This window comes from Heteronotia binoei, chromosome 1 (assembly GCF_032191835.1).
Source record: "Heteronotia binoei isolate CCM8104 ecotype False Entrance Well chromosome 1, APGP_CSIRO_Hbin_v1, whole genome shotgun sequence".
NCBI classification, from domain to species: Eukaryota; Metazoa; Chordata; class Lepidosauria; order Squamata; family Gekkonidae; genus Heteronotia; species Heteronotia binoei.
The window spans coordinates 256348686-256368615 of NC_083223.1; the positions used below are offsets into that span (position 1 = coordinate 256348686).

A 19930-nucleotide genomic window follows, 5' to 3' on the forward strand; every position below is an offset into this window, starting at 1 on the left:
AAACAAAATAAGTTTCCAGTGAAGATTTCGAAAACCCGACTCAGTTTTAGAGCTGTTTTATGTAACCTATGGCTGCCAACTTCCAGGTGGGGCCTGGAGGCCTCTTGGAATTACAGTTGATCTCCATGCTTTGCAGGATGGATTCCATGACATTATATCTCACTAGGTCCCTGCCTTCCCCAAGCTCTGTCCTCAAACTTCCAGGAGTTTCCTGATCCAGAGGTGCCCGCCCCTTGCCCTGTAGTATCTGCCTTGCAGATAAGTACAAAAAAGGGGAGGAGGTTAGACTTCTGGTACATCTCTGCTCAGCTTGAATCCAGCAAACTGCTGTCAGGCTTTGTGGGCTTAGGAGAGATGGTTAGGTAGACTGTGGAACTGGCAGCCCGCACAGGAGAAGAACCAAGTTGGCTTCCTACAGCAGCAAGTTGCCCAGAATCGGGGCTTTTTTTTGTAGCAGAAACTCCTTTGCGTATTAGGCCACATACACCCTGACATAGCAAATCCTCCTGGAGCTTACAGGGCTTTTAGTACAGGACCTACTGTAAGCTCCAGGAGCTTGAATACATCTGGAGTGTGTGGCCTAATATGCAAAGGAGTTCCTGCTACAAAAAAAGCCCTGCACCAGAATAAAGTAATCAAGCATCATAATTTTTACCACCAGGAGTAGTTTTCCTGTTATGATCTAGGATGTTGTTTTTGTAGGGTGGGGACAGTTGCATGAGAGGGGCTGTGGTTCAGCGGTAGACCATCTGCTTGGCATGTAGAAAGCCCCCAGGTTCAGTCTCCAGCATCTCCAGCTAAAAAAACAAACCAGACAGTAAATGATATGAAAGACCTTGACTGAAGACCCTGGAGGGCTACTGCTACTGGCGGTCTGAGTTGACAGTATTCTCTTTTGATGGGCTGACAGCAGGGCTTTTTTTGTAGCAGGAGCTCTTTTGCATATTAGGCCACACACCCCTGATGTAGCCAATCCTTCAAGAGCTTATAGTAAACCCTGTAAGAAGAGCCCTATAAACTCTTAGAAGATTGGCTACATTAGGGGTGTGTGGCCTAATATGCAAAGGAGTTCCTACTACAAAAAAAAGCCCTGGCTTGTGTGTTCATGAAACTCCTGGCTGGAGGTGTCAAATTCTTCCTTCTAGTGCAGGGGTGGCTAATGGTAGCTCTCCAGATGTTTTTGCCTACAACTCCCATCAGCCCCAGCCATTGGCCATGCTGGCTGGGGCTGATGGGAGTTGTAGGCAAAAAAAACATCTGGAGAGCTACCATTAGCCACCCCTGTTCTAATGGACCGGGTAGCAGGGCACTCGGACCTGTTAAAACAGTTCTTTCTGACAGCTCCTGTCCTGGAAAGAATTCTTGAGCAAATGGGTGTCTGGCTGTAGGGCTGCCATCTTGATTTCATTACTTTCTCCTGACTTAACATTGGTGCACTTGCTGCTTTGGCCGAAGGCCCTGCACACAAAGGTAATAGAATTAAGAATGAGGAAACAATTAGAAGGCTCCCAGTATGCCCCGGAATGGGAAGTTAGAGCAGCTAATCGTATCATCTGAGATTGTGGTTGTGATCTGGCAAACTCAGATTCTGATATATATCTTACAGCTGTCCTGTCTTTTATCGTTTGCTTCCCAATGTTGTTACTTTCTAAGACGAGAGCAGTAAGGGGGATGTGCGTTCAGATGGGCATCCCGTGGAAAGCAAAGGACAGCATCCAGATTTGGATGGGGGTGCAGACATGCACTCGCTGTAAAATTGCCATTCCCCCCTCCCCATGAAAGGGTTGACCTGGATCCTCTACAAAATGTTTGCAGGTATCCTAGTCCACTGAGTGCAAAAACAACACAAATGCTAATAAAATGATCCATTGTACGATTCAGAGCTGGGAATGCATACTCTTATAAAATGCTTTTAATTGCTTCCTCCTCACTGAATTCAACTCAAACATGAACCAGTTTTGCTAGAGAGGATAAGGAATTATTTGGACAGACTGTCCCCATCCTGCCAGCAAGCTGCACAGTTGTCACAAGCATTGATCCTTCTGTCTGACTTCTAGCTTGGCTAGAGAAGGGGCTAGCGACACCTCTCAGAGGGTCTGATTTGGCCTCCAGGCTGCCAGTTACAGAGGGTTGCTAGCTCTGAGGTGGAAAATCCTGGAGATTTTGGGAGGTGGAACCTGTGGAAGGTGGGGTTTGGGGAGGGGAGGAACCTCGTCAGGGTATAATGCCATAGAAACTACACTTTAAAGCAGCCATTTTCTCCAGGGGAAGTGATCTTGGTCATTTGGAGATAAATTCTAATAGCGTGAGCTCTCCAGGTACCACCTGGAGGGTGGCAACCCTGCAGAGCAATTGGAAGCTCCTTGCTGGATTCTTGCCAGCAAGGCTTGAATCAAATTCTGTGTTGAGTTCTTTGCTAGGAGCCATCCGAAGACAACCCAAAAAGTTATAAACAGTTCTGAGCAAGCCAGTCATTGTTTCTAAAGTGCCGCTTTTAGAAGCGTCACAGCAGGGGATTCGCGAAGTTATAGGGAGGAAACTCCCTACTTTTCTGTAGTTTAACTTTCAGTAGTTGATTTTTATGCCATCTCTGTGCGTCTAGGCTTAAGGGGAAACCACCCGAACTCAGGAATCCGAAAGTAGTAATATTCTTCCCTTTTAGGGGCAGGCTGGTGATTAGGAAATGAATAGCTGCAATCTGTACTGGGGGTGGGAGGGACGCTTCTTTCTGTAAGTCTAGCGGGAAATCCCAGGTCTGCTGAAGCCACATGAAAATTACTGCCTGTGGAGTCTGTACTGGAAACCTATTATGGCAAATGTTCTGGTTATCTAGGGTTGACAGGTCCTATCTATCTAGGGATGATGGGTAGGGTTCCAAATCCAGGTTGGAAAACTCCTTGAAACTTGGGGGTGGCGCAGGGGGAGTACAGAGACCTCAGTGGGGTACAATGCCACAGAGTCCACCCTCCAAAGCGTCCCATGTTCTGCAGGAGAACTGATCTCTGTAGTTTGAAGTGAGCTGTCATTCCAGGTATTCCAAGCTCCCACCGGGTGTACTGAGTTCTGTGACACAGCACAGTGAGGACAGGAGAGCTATTTGGGAGAACTAATTACACTGAGAGCTATCTGGCAGAACCGGATTTGATTCCCCACTCCTCCACTTACAGCTGCTGGAATGGTCTTGGGTAAGCCATAGCTATTGCAGGAGTTGCCCTTGAAAGGGCAGCTTCTGGGAGAGCTCTCTCAGCCCCCCCCCCACCTCACAGGGTGTCTGTTGTGGGGGGAGAAGATATAGGAAATTGTAAGCCGCTCTGAGCCTCTGATCAGAGAGAAGGGGGGGGTATAAATCTGCAGTCGTCTTCTTCTGTTTGGCCTGGGCCTCATATTCACAGATGACCTCTTCAAAAAAAGGCACTTGGAACAGCAGTTATAAGGACTAGAAATGCTGCCTTCCTTTTCAAAACAGAATTTGAAATACTTTAGCTGTTTGAAACAGCCAGCAAAGGATGCTGGGAATTCAGATTCCAAGATGTGGGGAGGAATGTCCCTTGTGCAAATGTATAGATTTTCTCTGTTGATAAAGAGTGCCTGTTTCCTTCATTTTTCTGTCTCTTCAAAGCCAGGCCCTGAGTATTGGAGGGGAACATTCTGTCCCCGCCCCCCCAGTTGCTCTTTGTAGAATCTTTGGCCTGGGGCTTGCGGCACAGGGAGAGGACGACTGCTCTCAAGAGGAGGAAAAAATATCAAGAGAGGAAAAAGCACCTAATTGTTTAATAAAAGTTGTATGTTTGTATTTTTAAAATGTTTGTCTTAATCTTGTAAGCCATGTTGTTGTCTTGACCAGGAGTGGCCAGAGTTTTTTAACATAAGAGCCACATGGAATAAATATCTATGAAGTCTGAGATCCGCAAGACAAGGACATCAGATGTTGGAAGGAAGGCAAATAGATGGGGGAGAGGTAGAAAGAAAACAACTTTAACTTTAAATGAATTTTCCAAGCCACCAACTGGCTTGTCTTCGGGAAGTGATTTAAAGAGAGGAAATGCCTTCTCCAAGCCGGCCAACGGGATAGTGGGGGCTTCAAGATCCATACAATATGCGTGAAAGAGTCATATGTGATTCCCAAGCCACAGTTTGGCCACCCCTGGTCTTGACCTTTTGATCCAAAAGGTATCATGCAGATTTTTTAAAAAAAAGCTGTATTGTCAGATAGCATAAAATCGTGTCCTGCAATTTGCACGTGGCTTGCACTCATTTGTGCAATGCCTTTAATATCCACGCTGGTGAGCAAGCGGATGAGTTGCTGCCTAGCCTCTTCAGCCCTCACTGCGAGCAGGCTAACTGCTTTTTAAAAAACGATGCATGTAATTTATCCAGTGCGTCATGCATCTGTCGTCCCCTGAAGAAAAAAAAGATGGATTCTCTGCATCCCCCCTTTTTAAGTTTGCAAGAATTTGGTGGCTTCAGTGAGTGACAATGCAGAACTTCTGAAGCTGTGAAGGCACTAATAATTGAGCCCTGGGCATGATGCTGTTGTGTTTTGCTGCTATGCAGACAGGCACCTCTTCTGGAATCTGCTGTTAGATGGTGGGAGGAACAGGCCCATCGCTCAGGAACAGATATGCTTTGCAGCCAGTGCAGTCATCTCCAGGATCTCTGGTTACAAAGAGCTCCAAAGGCAGGAGTAGCAAAAGCCCCAGACTGAAATCTGAGAGACCCGGAACAGGACTGAGGAGACAGGAGGGGCCAAGAGGTGAGCCTCAGCATCAGGGCGCTTCATATGTTCTTGAGCCAAAATCTGGAGTGAGACTCCTCTGCTTTTTGCCACAGGTCTCTGTAGCACAGCATTGGAGCACATGGCTTTGCATACACAAGGCCCCAGTATCTGGCATCCCTACTTGGAAGGGAGGCGATGTCTTTATAATGAAGTGTAAATGATAACACGTTCCCTAGGTTTTAAAAACTGTGTTTCGGTTGTAGACCTTCGTCTTGATCAATTCACTTCATATTATCTGGAACCAATGCTCACAACAATATGCACGCGACTAGTCAGTTTCTTTATCTGACATTAGCGGTTCTCGAATTATGAAGACGTTGCCTCATGTGTTGAGTCTTCAGTGTACTGCAAAGTAGTTTTTGACATCGCAGACATCATCGTCATCCATCAGGAGAGGTCAAAGCACACCTACTAGGACTTTGCACTCCTTGGAGTCTTTCCTCTATATGGACTCTTTCATGGTGCAAAATGGGAAATGCTTTATTGTAATTTTGATTTATAATTTTATTATTTTTATTTCCATAGATTTATAGGCCGCCCTTTCCCATAATGGGCTTAGGGCGGCTTCCAACATAATAAAACAATCGAAACAGTTTAAGAACAATTAAAACAGTTAAAACAGTTTAAAGGTAAAACAATATGGTTATGTATGAGATAAATAGTATGAGATATTCCTTCAATAGTGAGTCTTTAAAAAATTCTTTGTACTGAGCAACTGCAGCATATTCTTGTAAATTTCACTGAAATTGACTTTTTTGTAGGTCTCCCCTGCTTCCTAACTTTACTGTGTTCATCCAGTTTGGTTTGCTAATCCCCAGGTGGGGGCAGGAGATCCCCGGTTTGGAGGGCCCTCCCCCTGCATCAGGGTCATCAAAGCAATGTGTGGGGGGAGAATGTCTGCTGGGCACTCCATTATTCCCTATGGAGACCGATTCACATAGGGTATAAGGAAGGATTGATCCATGGGTATCTGGGGTTTGCGGGGACGACAACTTTTTTTTTAACTTAGAGGCACTGAATTTTCAGCGTAGCATCCAGTGCATCTCCTCAAAATACCGTCCAAGTTTTAAAAAGATTTGGAACCCCTGGTCCAGTCTATGAGCCACAAAAGGTGCTGCCATCCTTCGTTATTTCCAGTGGAAGGAAGGCATTTAAAAGGTATGTGGTCTCTTTAAATGTGATGGCCAGAACTCCCTTTGGAATTCAGTTATGCTTGTCACACCCTTACTCCTGGCTCCACCCCCAGAGTCCCGAGATTTCTTGAATTGGGCTTGGCAACCCTACCCTGAACAGTCAGAGCTTAACAGACACCGAGCTGGGCAAAGTGGACCCCCAGGATCTGACTCTGAAAGAGGCATCTTCATGTATTTTTGGCACATGTGTTTTAACATGCTGCCTTCAGCAAGGGGGAGAAGCACACGGTGCATGCTCAGAGGCCCTTTGTCGCAGGGTGCCTGTTCTCTAAATGCCAGATTTGGCCCTTTCCAGCTCTGCGGCTGCCTTTCAAGCAAGCAGCAGAGAGCAGTTTATCCCTTCTTCAAAGGCAGTTGTGCAACTCAGGCTGCCTCTCCCAGATAGCTGCTGCTCAGACCGACTCCCTTGTTCAGCGCATTCCAGGCCCGCGCGCCTGTTCTGTCTACCACACAGAGGGTTTAGTCTTTTGCTTTTCGTCATCTGTTTAGTGAGTGTCCTTTATAAAAAGAAGAAAAAAAGCAGCTGCGTTTCAGTTTACCACTAGCCGTGTCTTTTTTGGACGTGTTCCTTTAATTTATTTCTCCACAAACCCTCCTCTTCCCTCCCGCCCTCTTTTGTACTAAGTAATGGAAACTTGGATCTGAGCTGATTATAAACTTTGGATTTTCTCTTAGCTCAGCCATATTTATAGCTTTCTGTCCTCCTCTCTGCTGCCTCCTGCCCGGGTTGTGTGTGTGTGTCTCAGCTAAAAAGCTTTTCACTTCATTTCTGTGTACTGGTAAATGTTACAGCGTAATAGAAATTACAGTCATATTTGCCTGGTATACTTCCTGCAGATCTATTTACCAATCTTTTTATTTAATTAGAATTGTAGCCTGGCTAGTAATATGGGGATGAGTCTACCCAAGCAGTCCCTGTCTCAGCCTACACCATATTTCTTTTGGACCAAGTAGGAGGTGATGTGAAATACCTCAGCCTAGAGAGCTACCACTCTGAGCAAAGAATACTGACCTCGATGGGCCCAGTACAAGGCAGTTTCATGCATGTGTTCATGCGTGAGGCGGAGCTTGTCTGAGTGACCCAGTGAGCTTTTGTGGCAGAGTAGGGATTTGAATTCAGTTCTTCCAGATCCTAATCTTACCACTGCTTTCAAAAGCCTTCAGTTTTCGTGAGCCTCCTGCCAAAGGGAGTTCTGAAGTTTACTGGTTGGGTCAGCCAGCATTTTTATTATGACTTTTGAGAAATGTTTGGCTTATCAGAAACTGAAATCCCCCCGTCTGGAGACCGAAGAGAATGGTCCAAAGATATTTGGAGGGTTTTTTAAGCAAGACATTTGGTCAAATTGATCAGCTAAACATTTTAATAGAAGAGCACATCAGCAAACCCCTTAGCTGCCATCTTAAAATATATTTGTGGAGGGTAAGCTAACGGACAACTTAATAAGCAGAAACCTATCCCCTTATTAAAGATACTCTGATTTTTTTTATTTTTGGTCGTTGATGCAGTAACAAAAATTCCTCACCAAAACTGGCTTCCTTTCCTTGAATCCAACAAATTAGAATTCTCCTCAATAGATTAATCAATTGAAAATTTCAGTTGACCCAGGCCAGTTTTAATTGCTAGAGCTGAGATCTTGTTCACACTAAGGCTCAAGCCTGCCTGGAAACCTTATGCCTCTGACCCCGTGCCATGGATGATCTGTGTGCAGTTTGCTGTTGCTCAGAGGCACTCTTGCACTGTGCAGGGGGTTGGACTAGATGACCCTGGGGGTCCCTTCCAGTTCTATGATTCTTTCTGGTGTTTCCCGGATTGGCCAGTGCACTTCTGGTGAAGCACTAGTGCTATCTGGGATTCATACAAGTCAGTCCCTTCTGAGCTCAAAGTGGGATTAGTAATTATGTGCAACAGCTCTGAAATGTAGGCCAGCATTGTTATTCCCAGATACCGGCTGGAGGTGGGAGGGTTGCCAGCTTCCTGTTGGGAAGTTCCTGGAGATTTTGGGAGTGGAACCTGATGTGGGCAGGGTTAGGGGAGGGACCTCAGCATAGTGTCCACCTTCCAAAGCAGCCATTTTCTCCAGGGGAACTGATCTCTGTTGCCTGGAGATCTTCAGCTACCACCTGGAGGTTCACAGCCCTATGAGAGAGTGTGTGAGTACCTTGCCTAAGGCCCAGCTAGTGAGTCTGTCGCAGAGTCAAATTTTAAATCTTCTAGCTTTTTCTTAGTTCCCCTGTAGCCTTCATGGGTAGAAGCTGTTTCTAAATCTCCGCCCAAGCACAGGGCCTTTTTTGTTCTCAACCTCATAGTTTGTTGGAGCTGGTCAGACAATCATCTATAACAGGGGTGGCCAAACTTGCTTAACATAAGAGCCACATAGAATAAACGTCAGATGTTTGAGAGCCATGAGACATGAATGTCAGATGTTTGAGGGAAGGGAGGGAGGGAAGAAAATAGATGGAAGGAGAGGTGGAAAGAAAGCAACTTTAACTTCAGATGCATTCTCTAAACTGTCAGCTGGCTTGACTTGAAGAAGTGATTTAAAGAGACAAACAGCTTCTCCAAGCAAGTGGGGGCTTTAAGAGCCACACAATGTGTGTGAAAGAGCCACATGTGGCTCCCGAGCCAGTTTGACCACCCCTGATCTATAAGGTGGGATTTTGAACACACTCTGTGAGCAGCTGGCTGGTCACAAAGCATTTTATGGGCATCCAAGTATGACAAGAGTGCAGGGCTTTTTTTGAGCAGGAACGCAGTTCCGGCTGGCTTGGCATCAGGGGGTGTGACCTACTATGCAAATAAATCCCTGCTGGGCTTTTTCTAAAAAAAATCCTACGTGAAACAATAGTGATGTCAGGGGGTGTGGCCTAATATGCAAATGAGTTCCTGCTGGGCTTTTCCCTACAAAAATAGCCCTTCAAGAGGGCTCAAGAGCGTAAGCGTCAGCCTTTGGGAGGACACCTGTTGGTTCAACTAAGCTCAGATAAATCTTCTGAAGTGGGCAGTGAAATGGTGGCTCTATCAGAGATGGGAATTACTCGGTGTGTGAACTTTCACTGTTCAGAGGGTGGGAGCTTTATCCGTACCAGATCTTCAAGAGTCCTTGAATTGCTTTTCTGTGTGTTTGGTGTTACATGCTGCTGCATGGTATTAAAAGGTGCATTGGTGTTGCAAACATGCTATGTTGGAAATAGCCACCTCCTCTGTTGGGTAACTCGAATGAGTTCTTTCCCTGAGGCTCAGTGGGGTTTGTTCTGGTCAGTGTCTGGATGGAAAACAGACTCATAAATCACTTCTTGGAGGATGGGTATGCCCCACCCTCCTTCCAAGGTACTAAGAATGGCGCACACATTTTGCCTTCAGGACAACCCTGTGAGCAATGTTGGACTGAGAGGGTGCGACCCACTGATGTCTAACCAAGGGGCTGTGATGGTCTGAAGCAATGCAATAAGAGCCCGGGGGCACCTTTCAGATAAAACAAGGGAACTTTGGACTCCTGCTTATGGGAGGGGCAGTGGCTCAGTGGTAGAGCATCTGCTTGGTAAGCAGAAGGTCCCCAGGTTCAATCCCCCAACTAAAAAGGATCCAGGCGATAGGCGTGAAAAAGCTCAGCTTGAGACCCTGGAGAGCTGCTGCCAGCCTGAGTAGACAATTCTGACTTTGATGGACTGAAGGTCTGATTCATTATAAGGCAGCTTCATACGTTCATATGTACTTTCAGACCAACAAAGTTTTTACGCAACAAAGTTTTTCGTGTGCAAGCACACTTCCACCGATAAAATGAAATGGAAGTAAACCGTTCCAACTTACAGACAGGGCTGAACAGCAAATTAGCGTATGACATGATGAAGAAAAGTGGCACACTTGGCTTGTTCCTGTTATGTCTCAGAGTTGTCTTTATCATGGTACATGCTAATTTGATGTTCAGCCCTGTCTGTAAGTTTGAATGGTTTTCTTCTGTTTCATTTTATCGGACAAAGTGTGCTTGCCCACGGAAACTAATACCTTGAATAAAACTTCAAAGGTAAAGGTAGTCTCCCGTGCAAGCACTGAGTTGTTACCGACCCATGGGGTGACATCACATGACGTTTTCATGGCAGACTTTTTATGGGTTACGGGGTGGTTTGCCATTGCCTTCCCCAGTCAGCTACACTTAGCTGATCATAAAGGTGCAGCTGGACTCAGACTTTGTCCTGATGATTACCCAGTAAGCTTTCCTGGCAGTGTGGTGGGGGTGTCACCTCGGGGCTGGGAAATACCTGGAGACTTTGGGGGTGGAGATGGGGGAAGGTGGGGTATGGAGAGGAATGTCAGCAGGGTATAATGCTGCAGAGTCTGCCCTCCAAAGCTGCTGTTTTTTCCAGGGGGAACTGATCTTGGTCACCTGCAGATCAACTGTAACAGCAGGAGATCTCCAGGTGCCACTTGGAGGGTGGCAACCATGCAATGTGGAGAAGTGCACTCTGCTCTCTCAGATTCTAGTTTGATGTTCCACCCACTGTGGTGTACCAAAGAGACTCGCACAGGTTTTTAAAGGACATGGTGGACGGCCTTGCAGTTTTCCATATCTTCCAGTGTGTTTTGGGGAAAGGAGACATAGCAGAAGCTTGTCAATTGTTACATGGTGTTGGGAAGGTGATCCCCCTCCCCTTATCATTCTAAAACTGGGGAATCATCCATTGAAACTGATGGATGGTAAATTCAGGCCAGGCTGGTTAAATGGTTTCACACAGTGTGTTGTTAACTTAGGGATTTGTTGCCGGGAGATGTGATGAGGCTTCAGGATTCCTGAAGGGGTAACTCTATCCAGAGAGAGCCAGTTTGGTGTAGTGGTTAAGTGCGCAGACTTATCTGGGAGACCTGGGTTTGATTCCCCACTCCTCCACTTGCACCTGCTGGAATGGCCTTGGGTCAGCCATAGCTCGTGTAGGAGTTGCCCTTGAAAGGGCAGTTGCTGTAAGAGCTCTCTCAGCCACACCCACATCACAGGGTGTCTGTTGTGGGGGGAGGGGGAAGGTAAAGGAGATTGTGACCATGCTGAGATTCAGAGTATAGAGCAGGATATAAACCCAATATCATCATCTTCTTCCATGGCTATTAGCAGTATCAGCTAAGTGGAGCCCCCATGTTCAGAGGCAGTGTATCTCTGAAAACCAGTTGCTGGGGTGCAGCATTGAGGGAGGACTGTTGGTTTCGTGCTCCACTTGCTGAGCCACCTAAAGACATTGCTGGGAAGAGGGGACTGGGCAGATCCCGTGAGCTTCTCCTATTTTGACATTCTTGTGTCGGTGGACTCAACTTGCATTCCACAGACAGTAGTGAAAAATGTTGCTGGCTCCCACTTGTCCAGAGAGCTGCTCCGAGAGATCGCCACCGTCTTAGATGTGTGAAGGAAGAGGCTCATTTATTTATTTAAATACATCCAAATTTCTCTCCTGTGTGCAAAGCTGGCAGGTTGCAGGGCAGCATGGAAGGATTCTGCACAGCTATTCTGTGTTTGGAGGCAAACTAGCTCTAAATTCCCAGCCACAGGGCAGACAAATTGGGAGGATTGTCTCCTTCCAGACCCTGCTTGTGGGTTTCTCAGGATCTCCTAGGTGGCTGTTGTTGGACCAGCTGGACTCTAGGTCTGATCTGATAGGACTCCTCTTTCATGTGTGTGTTTGTGTGTCTGCACCTGGAAGTCACGGCAACTTCTGAGGCCAGACCCCTACTGGGAGCCTGGAGGATATGCAGAGAGAAGGCTGAATAAAGCCTGCCCCCGTCCTCCTGACTGCTGGTATTCCAAGAAGGTCTCCCCTCCAAGTACTTACCAGATCAACACTGCTTAGCTTCCAAGATCCGACAAGGTCGAACTATCCAGGGCAGGGCCCGATAGGATTCCTCTTGTGCTGTCATCTATCTTTCACGATGGTGTCTCACTGTTTTAAGCAGTGGGAGATGTACAGGCTGTCAGGAGATAAAACCTGGTCCCTGAGATGCAGGCTTAATGGACACTTCTCCTTTCTTCCTCCCTCTTCACTTTTTAGGAACACCAAGAAGGAAGGGGACCTGCTGGCTGCCCAGGCCCGCCTGAAGGATGTCGAGGCCCTGCTGAACTCCAAGGAAGCTGCCCTCACCACTGCTCTGGGGGAGAAGCGGAACCTGGAAAACGAAGTCCGTGATCTGAGAGCCCAGGTGGCCAAGGTGAGCAACGCCCATGTCCTGCTAGTATTCCTCAGTCAGCAAACCAGAGCAGGCTGCATGTCCATCAGATTTCTGCCTGAGCGGCTGGAATGTTTGAAATCAGGCTGAGTTAAATCACTGGAGAAAACAACTCGGAGTCTCGTAGTGCCCGGGAGGGTAGTGGATATATTGTGGGCTTTTGCAGGCCACTGAAATGGACTCTGGCCTGCAAAATGTGAAGCCAAAATCATCTTGTTATTCTTCAAGGTAGGGAGGGACAGTGGCTCAGTGGTAGAGCATCTGCTTGGGAAGCAGAAGGTCCCAGGTTCAGTCCCCGGCATCTCCAAAAAAGGGTCCAGGCAAATAGGTGTGAAAAACCTCAGCTTGAGACCCTGGAGAGCCGCTGCCAGTCTGAGAAGACAATACTGACTTTGATGGACCAAGGGTCTGATTCAGTATAAGGCAGCTTCATATGTTCAAGGTGTCAGAAGAGGCCTGGTGATATAGGAAGGAGTATGGTAGCCCTGAAGATCCACCCCTTTGTGAATACAATATAACTCTATGTGTGTGTTTGATATACATGTACACATGCCTCTGTACCTAAATTTGTCTGTAGAGACATAACGGCATTTTAAGACTGTCATCTGTTGAATGAATTTTGGTCCATCAGTTTCATAAACTATCCTCAATTTAGGCTGTGGTCCTAGGCAAGCTGATGCAAAATCAAGTGTGACTGGGCAAAGTGAGGCTCCTGTTCTGAGTAAACGCACATAGGATTTTGCTCCGAATCTTTTAAAATTTGCATATTAATACAAATAATACGCTATTTGCCCAATGCGTAATTATTGTGGCAGCACAGTCTTAGAAGACAGGGGCCTCTGTGGCTCAGAGGCAGAGCCTCTGCTTGGATGCCGAACGTCCTGGGTTTCAGTCCCTGGCATCTCTAGTTAAAAGGACCAGGTGATGTGATTTCAATTTGAGATGCAGCCGGAGAGTTGCTGCTAATCTGGGTGGACAGGACTGGTCTTGATGAGACCCATGGTCTGATTCAGTGTAAGGCTGCTTCATGTGTGTTCAAGAGAGATTTCCCCGGGGGTGTGTGATGGATTCTAAAACGATGTCTTCCTTCCTATCCACAGCTTCTATACATTCTTGCATTCAGCCCCCCTCCCCGGCCACCAAAAAAAAAACCTTGCTAGGACGTGAACACCTCTTTAGTGGGACAAAATTAAGCAGATTTATTAGTATTGTAATTGAATTGACATAACGATGCAGTTTGAAGGTTGGGTGGGCGATTCCATGTGTTTCCCATTCGGGCTTGGTGTGTATTTTTTATGTATTCAGCAAACCTGTTTGATTGTCTCAAACATGCCTCTTTCCAATTTCCAGGATTTTGAAACAGGTGCCTCTGTCTGCTCTCTTTAACACCATTTAACATGTGTCCAGCCCCTCAAACAACTTAGTCCATAATTGCTCTGTCTGACCTGTCTTTAGGCAAAAGAGAAATACTGGGATATGGTTCCAGAGAGTGCCTAAACTGCCCCCCCCCCCCAAAAAAATTAACTTCGCCTCTTAAATTGTCTCAGGTATTTTAAGGAATCCCTATTTGGGAAAGGTGATGGTAAACCACCCCGTAACAAAAGTCTGCCAAGAAAACATTGGGATGTGACATCACCCCATGGGTTGGTAAAGGTTTGCCTTTACCTTTACATCCACTTTGTGCGAAAGTTCAGTTGTTGTTAAGAGCATTGTTAGGGAATCTGCCTTCTGAAGAGGCCACATTGGCCACCAGGGGGAAGCAGAGTCCACAATCTGTGCATGGCAGAGCTTCACTTCCCACAATAACTTCTGTAGGAACGAATTCAGATTGGGGTGTGTGTGCGTGTGTGTGTGTGGTTGGAATAGTGTTTCCAGGGCCTTTTGGAGAATATGGGCAGCAGATTGTATGTTTCACTATCTCCACCTTGTGTTAAAACAAGCTCCCTGCAACTCAAGAATTTGGCAAGGTCAAGAACATGGTAAAGCATTTGGTCATGTGTTTTCCCGCCTGCGTTCTGTGTGCTGTTCCTGCACACTTGTGTTAATAGATTTTTATTTGAGTTTTTAAGGGGATACAGAGTAGGGAAAAGAGGGAAACACATTTAAAAATATAGTTACCAAATTTTACGAACATTACAGACATTCTTTAATCAATATGTGTGTGTGTGTGTGTGTGTATATATATATACACACACACACACACACACACAAAAGCAATCAAAACAAGAAAAGGTATGATATTATAGCTTAAAAATATATTGTGATATAGATGATATTATGACTTCAAATTACATATGGCAATATCATTTGGAAGTGTGTGTGCGTGTGTAAAAAAATTAGCTTAATATTAGATTAGATTAGATAATTTTATTTATATCCCGCCCTCCCCGCCGGGGCAGGCTCAGGGCGGCTAACAGTAACAGTAACATTCCATTGTATAAAAACAAGGTTACATTCAACATTAAAATTCTAATAGATTTAAAATTAATTACAGTTATAAAAGTGCTAATGCTATTGCTATTTGTTCTTTATTATGATGGCGGTATCTTTAGTACTTAATTTTCTACATCATCGAAAGCCAGTCGGAAGAGGAAAGTCTTGCAGGCCCTGCGGAATTGTTCAAGATCCCGCAGGGCCCGCATTTCCTCTGGAAGTTGGTTCCATAAGCTCGGGGCCACAGAGGAGAAGGCCCGATTGCGGGTGCATTGCAACTTCACCTCTCTTGGTCCGGGGATAGTCAGCAAGTTTTTTCCAGCTGACCTCAGTGCTCTCTGGGGTTCATATAGGGAGAGACGGTGCCTGAGGTAGACAGGTCCTCGACCATATAGGGCTTTAAAGGTAATGACCAGCACTTTGTAACGAACCCGGTATATAACTGGCAGCCAGTGCAGCTCGCGCAGCCCAGGCTGTATGTGCTCCCATTTAGGGAGCCCCAACAGTAGCCTGGCCGCTGCGTTCTGCACCAGCTGCAGCTTCCGGGTTCGGTACAGAGGCAGCCCCATGTAGAGGGCATTACAGTAATCCAGTCTCGAGGTGACCGTTGCGTGAAGTACCGTTGCCAGATCTTGGCGCTCTAGGAAGGGAGCCAACTGCCTTGCCCGCCTCAGGTGGAAGAAGGCTGACTTGGCAGTGGCTGCAATCTGGGCCTCCATTGATAATGAAGGCTCCAGTAAAACTCCCAGACTCCTAACCCGGTGCGCCGCTTTCAGCGGCGCCCCGTCGAAGACCGGAAGAGGTGTTTCCCCTTCCCGGGCGCCCCGACCCAGACAAAGGACTTCTGTCTTCGCTGGGTTCAATTTCAGCCCGCTCCTCCTCAACCACATTGCCATATCCTGCAGGGCCCGGTCTAGATTCTCAGGGACGCAGTCAGGCCGGCCGTCCATTAGCAGATAGAGTTGGGTGTCATCTGCATATTGATGGCACCCAAGTCCGTATCTCCTGGCAATCTGGGCAAGAGGGCGCATGTAGATATTGAATAATATTGGTGAGAGAACTGCCCCCTGAGGCACTCCACAGTCCAGTGTGCGCCTCCGGGACCGCTCGCCACCAATTGCCACCCTTTGTCCCCGATCCTCGAGGAAGGAGGAGAGCCATTGTAAGGCAGACCCCCTCACCCCTATATCGGCGAGGCGGCGGGTCAGTAGCCGATGGTCGACCGTGTCGAACGCGGCCGACAGGTCTAACAACATCAGCACCGCCACACCGCCCCGATCCAGATGCCGTTGGAGATCGTCTACCAGGGCGACCAGTACTGTCTCCGTCCCATAGCCCGGGCGAAAGCCGGACTGGCAAGGGTCTAGGATGGAAGCGTCATCCAGAAAGCTCTGCAACTGCGACGCCACTGCCCTCTCAATTATTTTACCTAAAAACGGTAAATTAGAGACCGGTCGGTAGTTTGCCAATTCGGCCGGATCTGCTGTAGTTTTTTTCAGGAGGGGTCGGACCAAAGCCTCTTTCAGGGATGATGGAAAACGCCCCTCTGAGAGGGATCTATTTATGATGTCCCGTAAAGGACATTCAAGCTCCCTCAGGCAAGATTTAATTAGCCAGGAGGGGCATGGGTCCAGATCGCAAGTTGTAGGGCGCGCAGAGGAGAGGATTCCGTCAACTTCCTCCAGGCTGAGCGGGTCGAAATGATCCAGAGTTAAATCAGAAGACAGGCAAGGGGCCTCGGGCTCATGTACTGTATCTAAGGTGATGGGCAGGTCCTGGCGGAGCGACGTGATTTTGTCTGCAAAAAATTTCGCAAAAGCCTCACAGCCTATTTCTAATTCTCTTACGTTTGGTCTGCCTTGGGGCAGAGTAGTTAAGTGTCCAATTATTTTGAATAATTGTGCCGGGCGCGAATTTGCAGACGCAATCTTGGCCGCAAAGTACTTCTTCTTTGCGGCCTTGACTGCCATCTCATACGACCTCATAAGCGTTCTGTAGGATGTTCTCGCCGCTTCGCCACGAGTGCGCCGCCACTGCCTCTCTAGTCGTCGGAGTCCTTGTTTCAACCGGCGTAGCTCCAGGGTATACCAAGGAGCCAGCCTTGAACGAGGGCGCAGAGGACGTCGGGGTGCGATCTCGTTGATTGCCCCAGATAGCCGGTCTTGCCAGGCATCAACCAGGGCGTCAAGGGAATCACAAGGCGTCAAGGGAATCACAAGGGGGCCAAGGATCCCGAAGAGCCGTTTGGAACCGTTCCGGGTCCATCAGGCTCCGCGGGCGAGCCAAAATAGGCTCTCCGCCCTTACAGGGTTGTGGTAGCGTCTCCATACGAGCCTTGAGGGCTAAGTGATCCGACCATGGTATCGCCTCCGTTGCGATTTCGTTCACTTTAATTTCGTTCACTTTAATATAATGACCTAGCCAAATATTCTAACTTTTTCTCATGATATTTTATCTTTTATATCCTTTTTTTTCTATCCCATGAAATAACATGTATTACCTCATAAGAATTTTTATAAAAAAATTTCACACAACAATCATTTGGCTAAAAGTCACAAGGATGTAATACCCTTAGTATTTCTTATTAAAATTGTCATGTAATGGTATATAATCTTAAACCATTCAAATGTGCAGTTACGAAGACTGATTATAATGATCATTAGAAATTTGCCAATTACTTTCAAATTCATATTTCACTCTTTGATGTAGTTCTTCAACTTTGCCATAATTGCATATTTTTGGCATCTCTATCCAGTTTTCAAGAATTGGGCAACACTCAGCTTTCCAGTTAGCTGCAAATAGTACTCTTGCTGCAGTAAACACATATCTAAGCAGTTCCTTAGAGCCCTGTGGCGCAGAGTGGTAAAGCTGCAGTACTGCAGTCAGAGCCCTCTGCTCACAACCGGAGTTCAACCCCAGCGGAAGCGGGTTCAGGTAGCCAGCTCCAGGTTGACTCAGCCTTCCATCCTTCCGAGGTTGGTAAAATGAGTACCCAGCTTGCTGGGGGGAAAGTGTAGATGACTGGGAAAGGCAATGGCCAACCGCCCCATAAAAAGTTTGGTCCTGAATCCAGTTCCTTCTGAGGGTCTCTCTGGCCACTGTGGAAAGAAACAGTTCCTTCTTCTGAAGAGAGCAGCGATGAATTTTGGGACAACCCTGTGCAACTTAGCTGAGTGTACCAAAATCAGTGCCTGCCAGTCTGTATTTATGAATAAAGTGTCTCCAACATTCAGGGCACCTGTTACAGAATTCAGTAACCTGGGAACATATGAAGCTGCCTTACACTGCTCTGTGGCACAGAGTATTAAAGCTGCAGTACTGCAGTCCTAAGCTCTGCTCATGACCTGAGTTCGATCCCCCATGGAAGCTAGGTTTTCAGGTAGCCGGCTCGAGGTTGACTCAGCCTTCCATCCTTCTGAGGTTGGTAAAATGAGTACTTGCTGGGAGGAAAGTGTAGATGACTGGGGAAGGCAATGGCAAACCACCCCGTAAAAAGTCTGCCATGAAAACGTTGTGAAAGCAACGTCACCCCAGAGTTGGAAACGACTGGTGCTTGCACAGGGGACTACCTTTACCTTTTGAAGCAATTCCTACACACTTGAATGGATGTGTTTTGAATGAAAACGTGAGGAGAGCCTCGGAAAGGGGGCAGAACAATTGTGTGAGAATGAAACTCTTTAATATGTCAAAAGGACTCTTTTCTTTCCCTTATTAATCATTGCTTTTTGTGGGAGAGCCCTCCCCCTTAGTTTCAAGAAGTAGGCAACACAAGCTCTCCACGCCAAGAAACACATCTAGAGGGGATGGATGACAATTATAGGACTTCTTCTCCATGCAGGCCAGATGAACATATGAAGCTGCCTTATACTGAATCAGACCCTCAAGCTGAGGTTTTTCACGCCTACTTGCCTGGACCCTTTTTTTAGTTGGAGATGCTGGCGATTGAACCTGGGAACTTCTGCTTACCAAGCAGATGCTCTACCACTGAGCCACCATCCCTCCCCTAAATCCGCAGTGTGTTTCATGGTGTGCTATTCCCAGGCAAGAGGTGCCAAGGATATTTGGAGCAGCCTCCTTACAAGACAAGAGCAGGTTTTTTTTTTTTTAAGTTTCATTTAGGAGGGAGTATACAACAAAGTTATGCACGGCGTGGAGAAGGTGTGTGCAAGAAGTGTTTCCTTTCCCATCGCACAAGAACTGAGGTGACCCCATAAAACTGGTTGGTGGAGCTAGACTTGAGGGCAAAGAACTTCTAGAGTCTGCTGCCATGAGATGCCGTAAAGACAACGGGCTAAGATGTCTTTAAAAGGGGATTTGATCGATAAATGGAAGAGCAGGGCTTTTTTTTTGTAGCCAGAACTCCTTTGCATATTAGACCACACATCCCTAATGTAGCCAGTCTCCAAAAGCTTACAGGGCATTTAGTACAGGGCCTACTGTAAACTCCAGGAGGATTGGCTACATCAGGGGGTGTGGCCTAATATGCAAAGGAGTTCCTGCTACAAGAAAAGCCCTGTGGAAGAGGGATCGGTCTGATGCCAGGACAGCTGATTGGAGCTTGCATGGTCATGAGCAGGATATCTCAGAACAGCTGTTCTGGAGTTTCAGCAGTGGGGCAGAGCTGCTGCTTTTGTGTCCTCCCAGTGAGGTTGCTGGATACATCTGGTTGGCTGACTTTCAGTCTGCTCCAGCGAGACTGTTTTTATGTTCAGCCATCACCAAATGAAGCTGCTAACCTGCCTCTTCCCTCTGAATGGCTGGTTATGAGGAGCTGTAACTCTTGTGTTCCTCAAGAGCAGTGGCCCCCAACCTTTTTTGGCACCAGGAGCCGGCCCCAGGGCCAGCAGGGTGGGGGCACCGAATTCAGTGCTGCCTCCTCCTCCCCCCGTGGTGCTTCCTCCTCCCTCCGTTTTCATAATTTTAAGGTCCAGGAAGAGGCGGTGAAGCGCCTCTTCCTGGGCCTTTAAAGGCCGACCCCCCCGCTAATTGGTGGAGAAAACTGCAGCAGTAGTGGCAAGCCACCCACTGAAAAAGCGGCACTGCCCTTGCCGCCTCTGGGGAAGGAAGTGGGGAGGAGGAGGCAAGGGCAGTACCACTTTTTCAGCAAGTCGCTTGCTGCTGCTGCTGCGGTTTTCCCTGCCCGTCAGCTGATCGTGGGGGAGGGGTCGGCCTTTAAAGAGCCCAGGAGGCACTTCACCGCCCATTCCCAGGCCTTAAAATTGTGAAAATGGAGGGGGGAGGCACTGCTGGGGGGGTGGGGGCCGAGGTTGCACAGCGCCATGGGGGGGCAGGGGGCGAGGCTGCGCAGCCCAGTTGGGGACCTCT

General features: G+C 47.4%; 1 protein-coding gene across 2 annotated transcripts in view; it reads left to right on the top strand.

The window, feature by feature from the left end:
• Positions 1–19930, top strand: part of LMNA (lamin A/C) — an 81670-nt gene that overhangs the window by 44131 nt on the left and 17609 nt on the right. For both annotated transcript variants that reach the window (XM_060253860.1, XM_060253852.1), the window contains exon 3: positions 11998–12154. In XM_060253860.1, coding sequence (XP_060109843.1) covers positions 11998–12154 — 157 coding nt within the window. The remainder of the gene's footprint in view (positions 1–11997; positions 12155–19930) is intronic.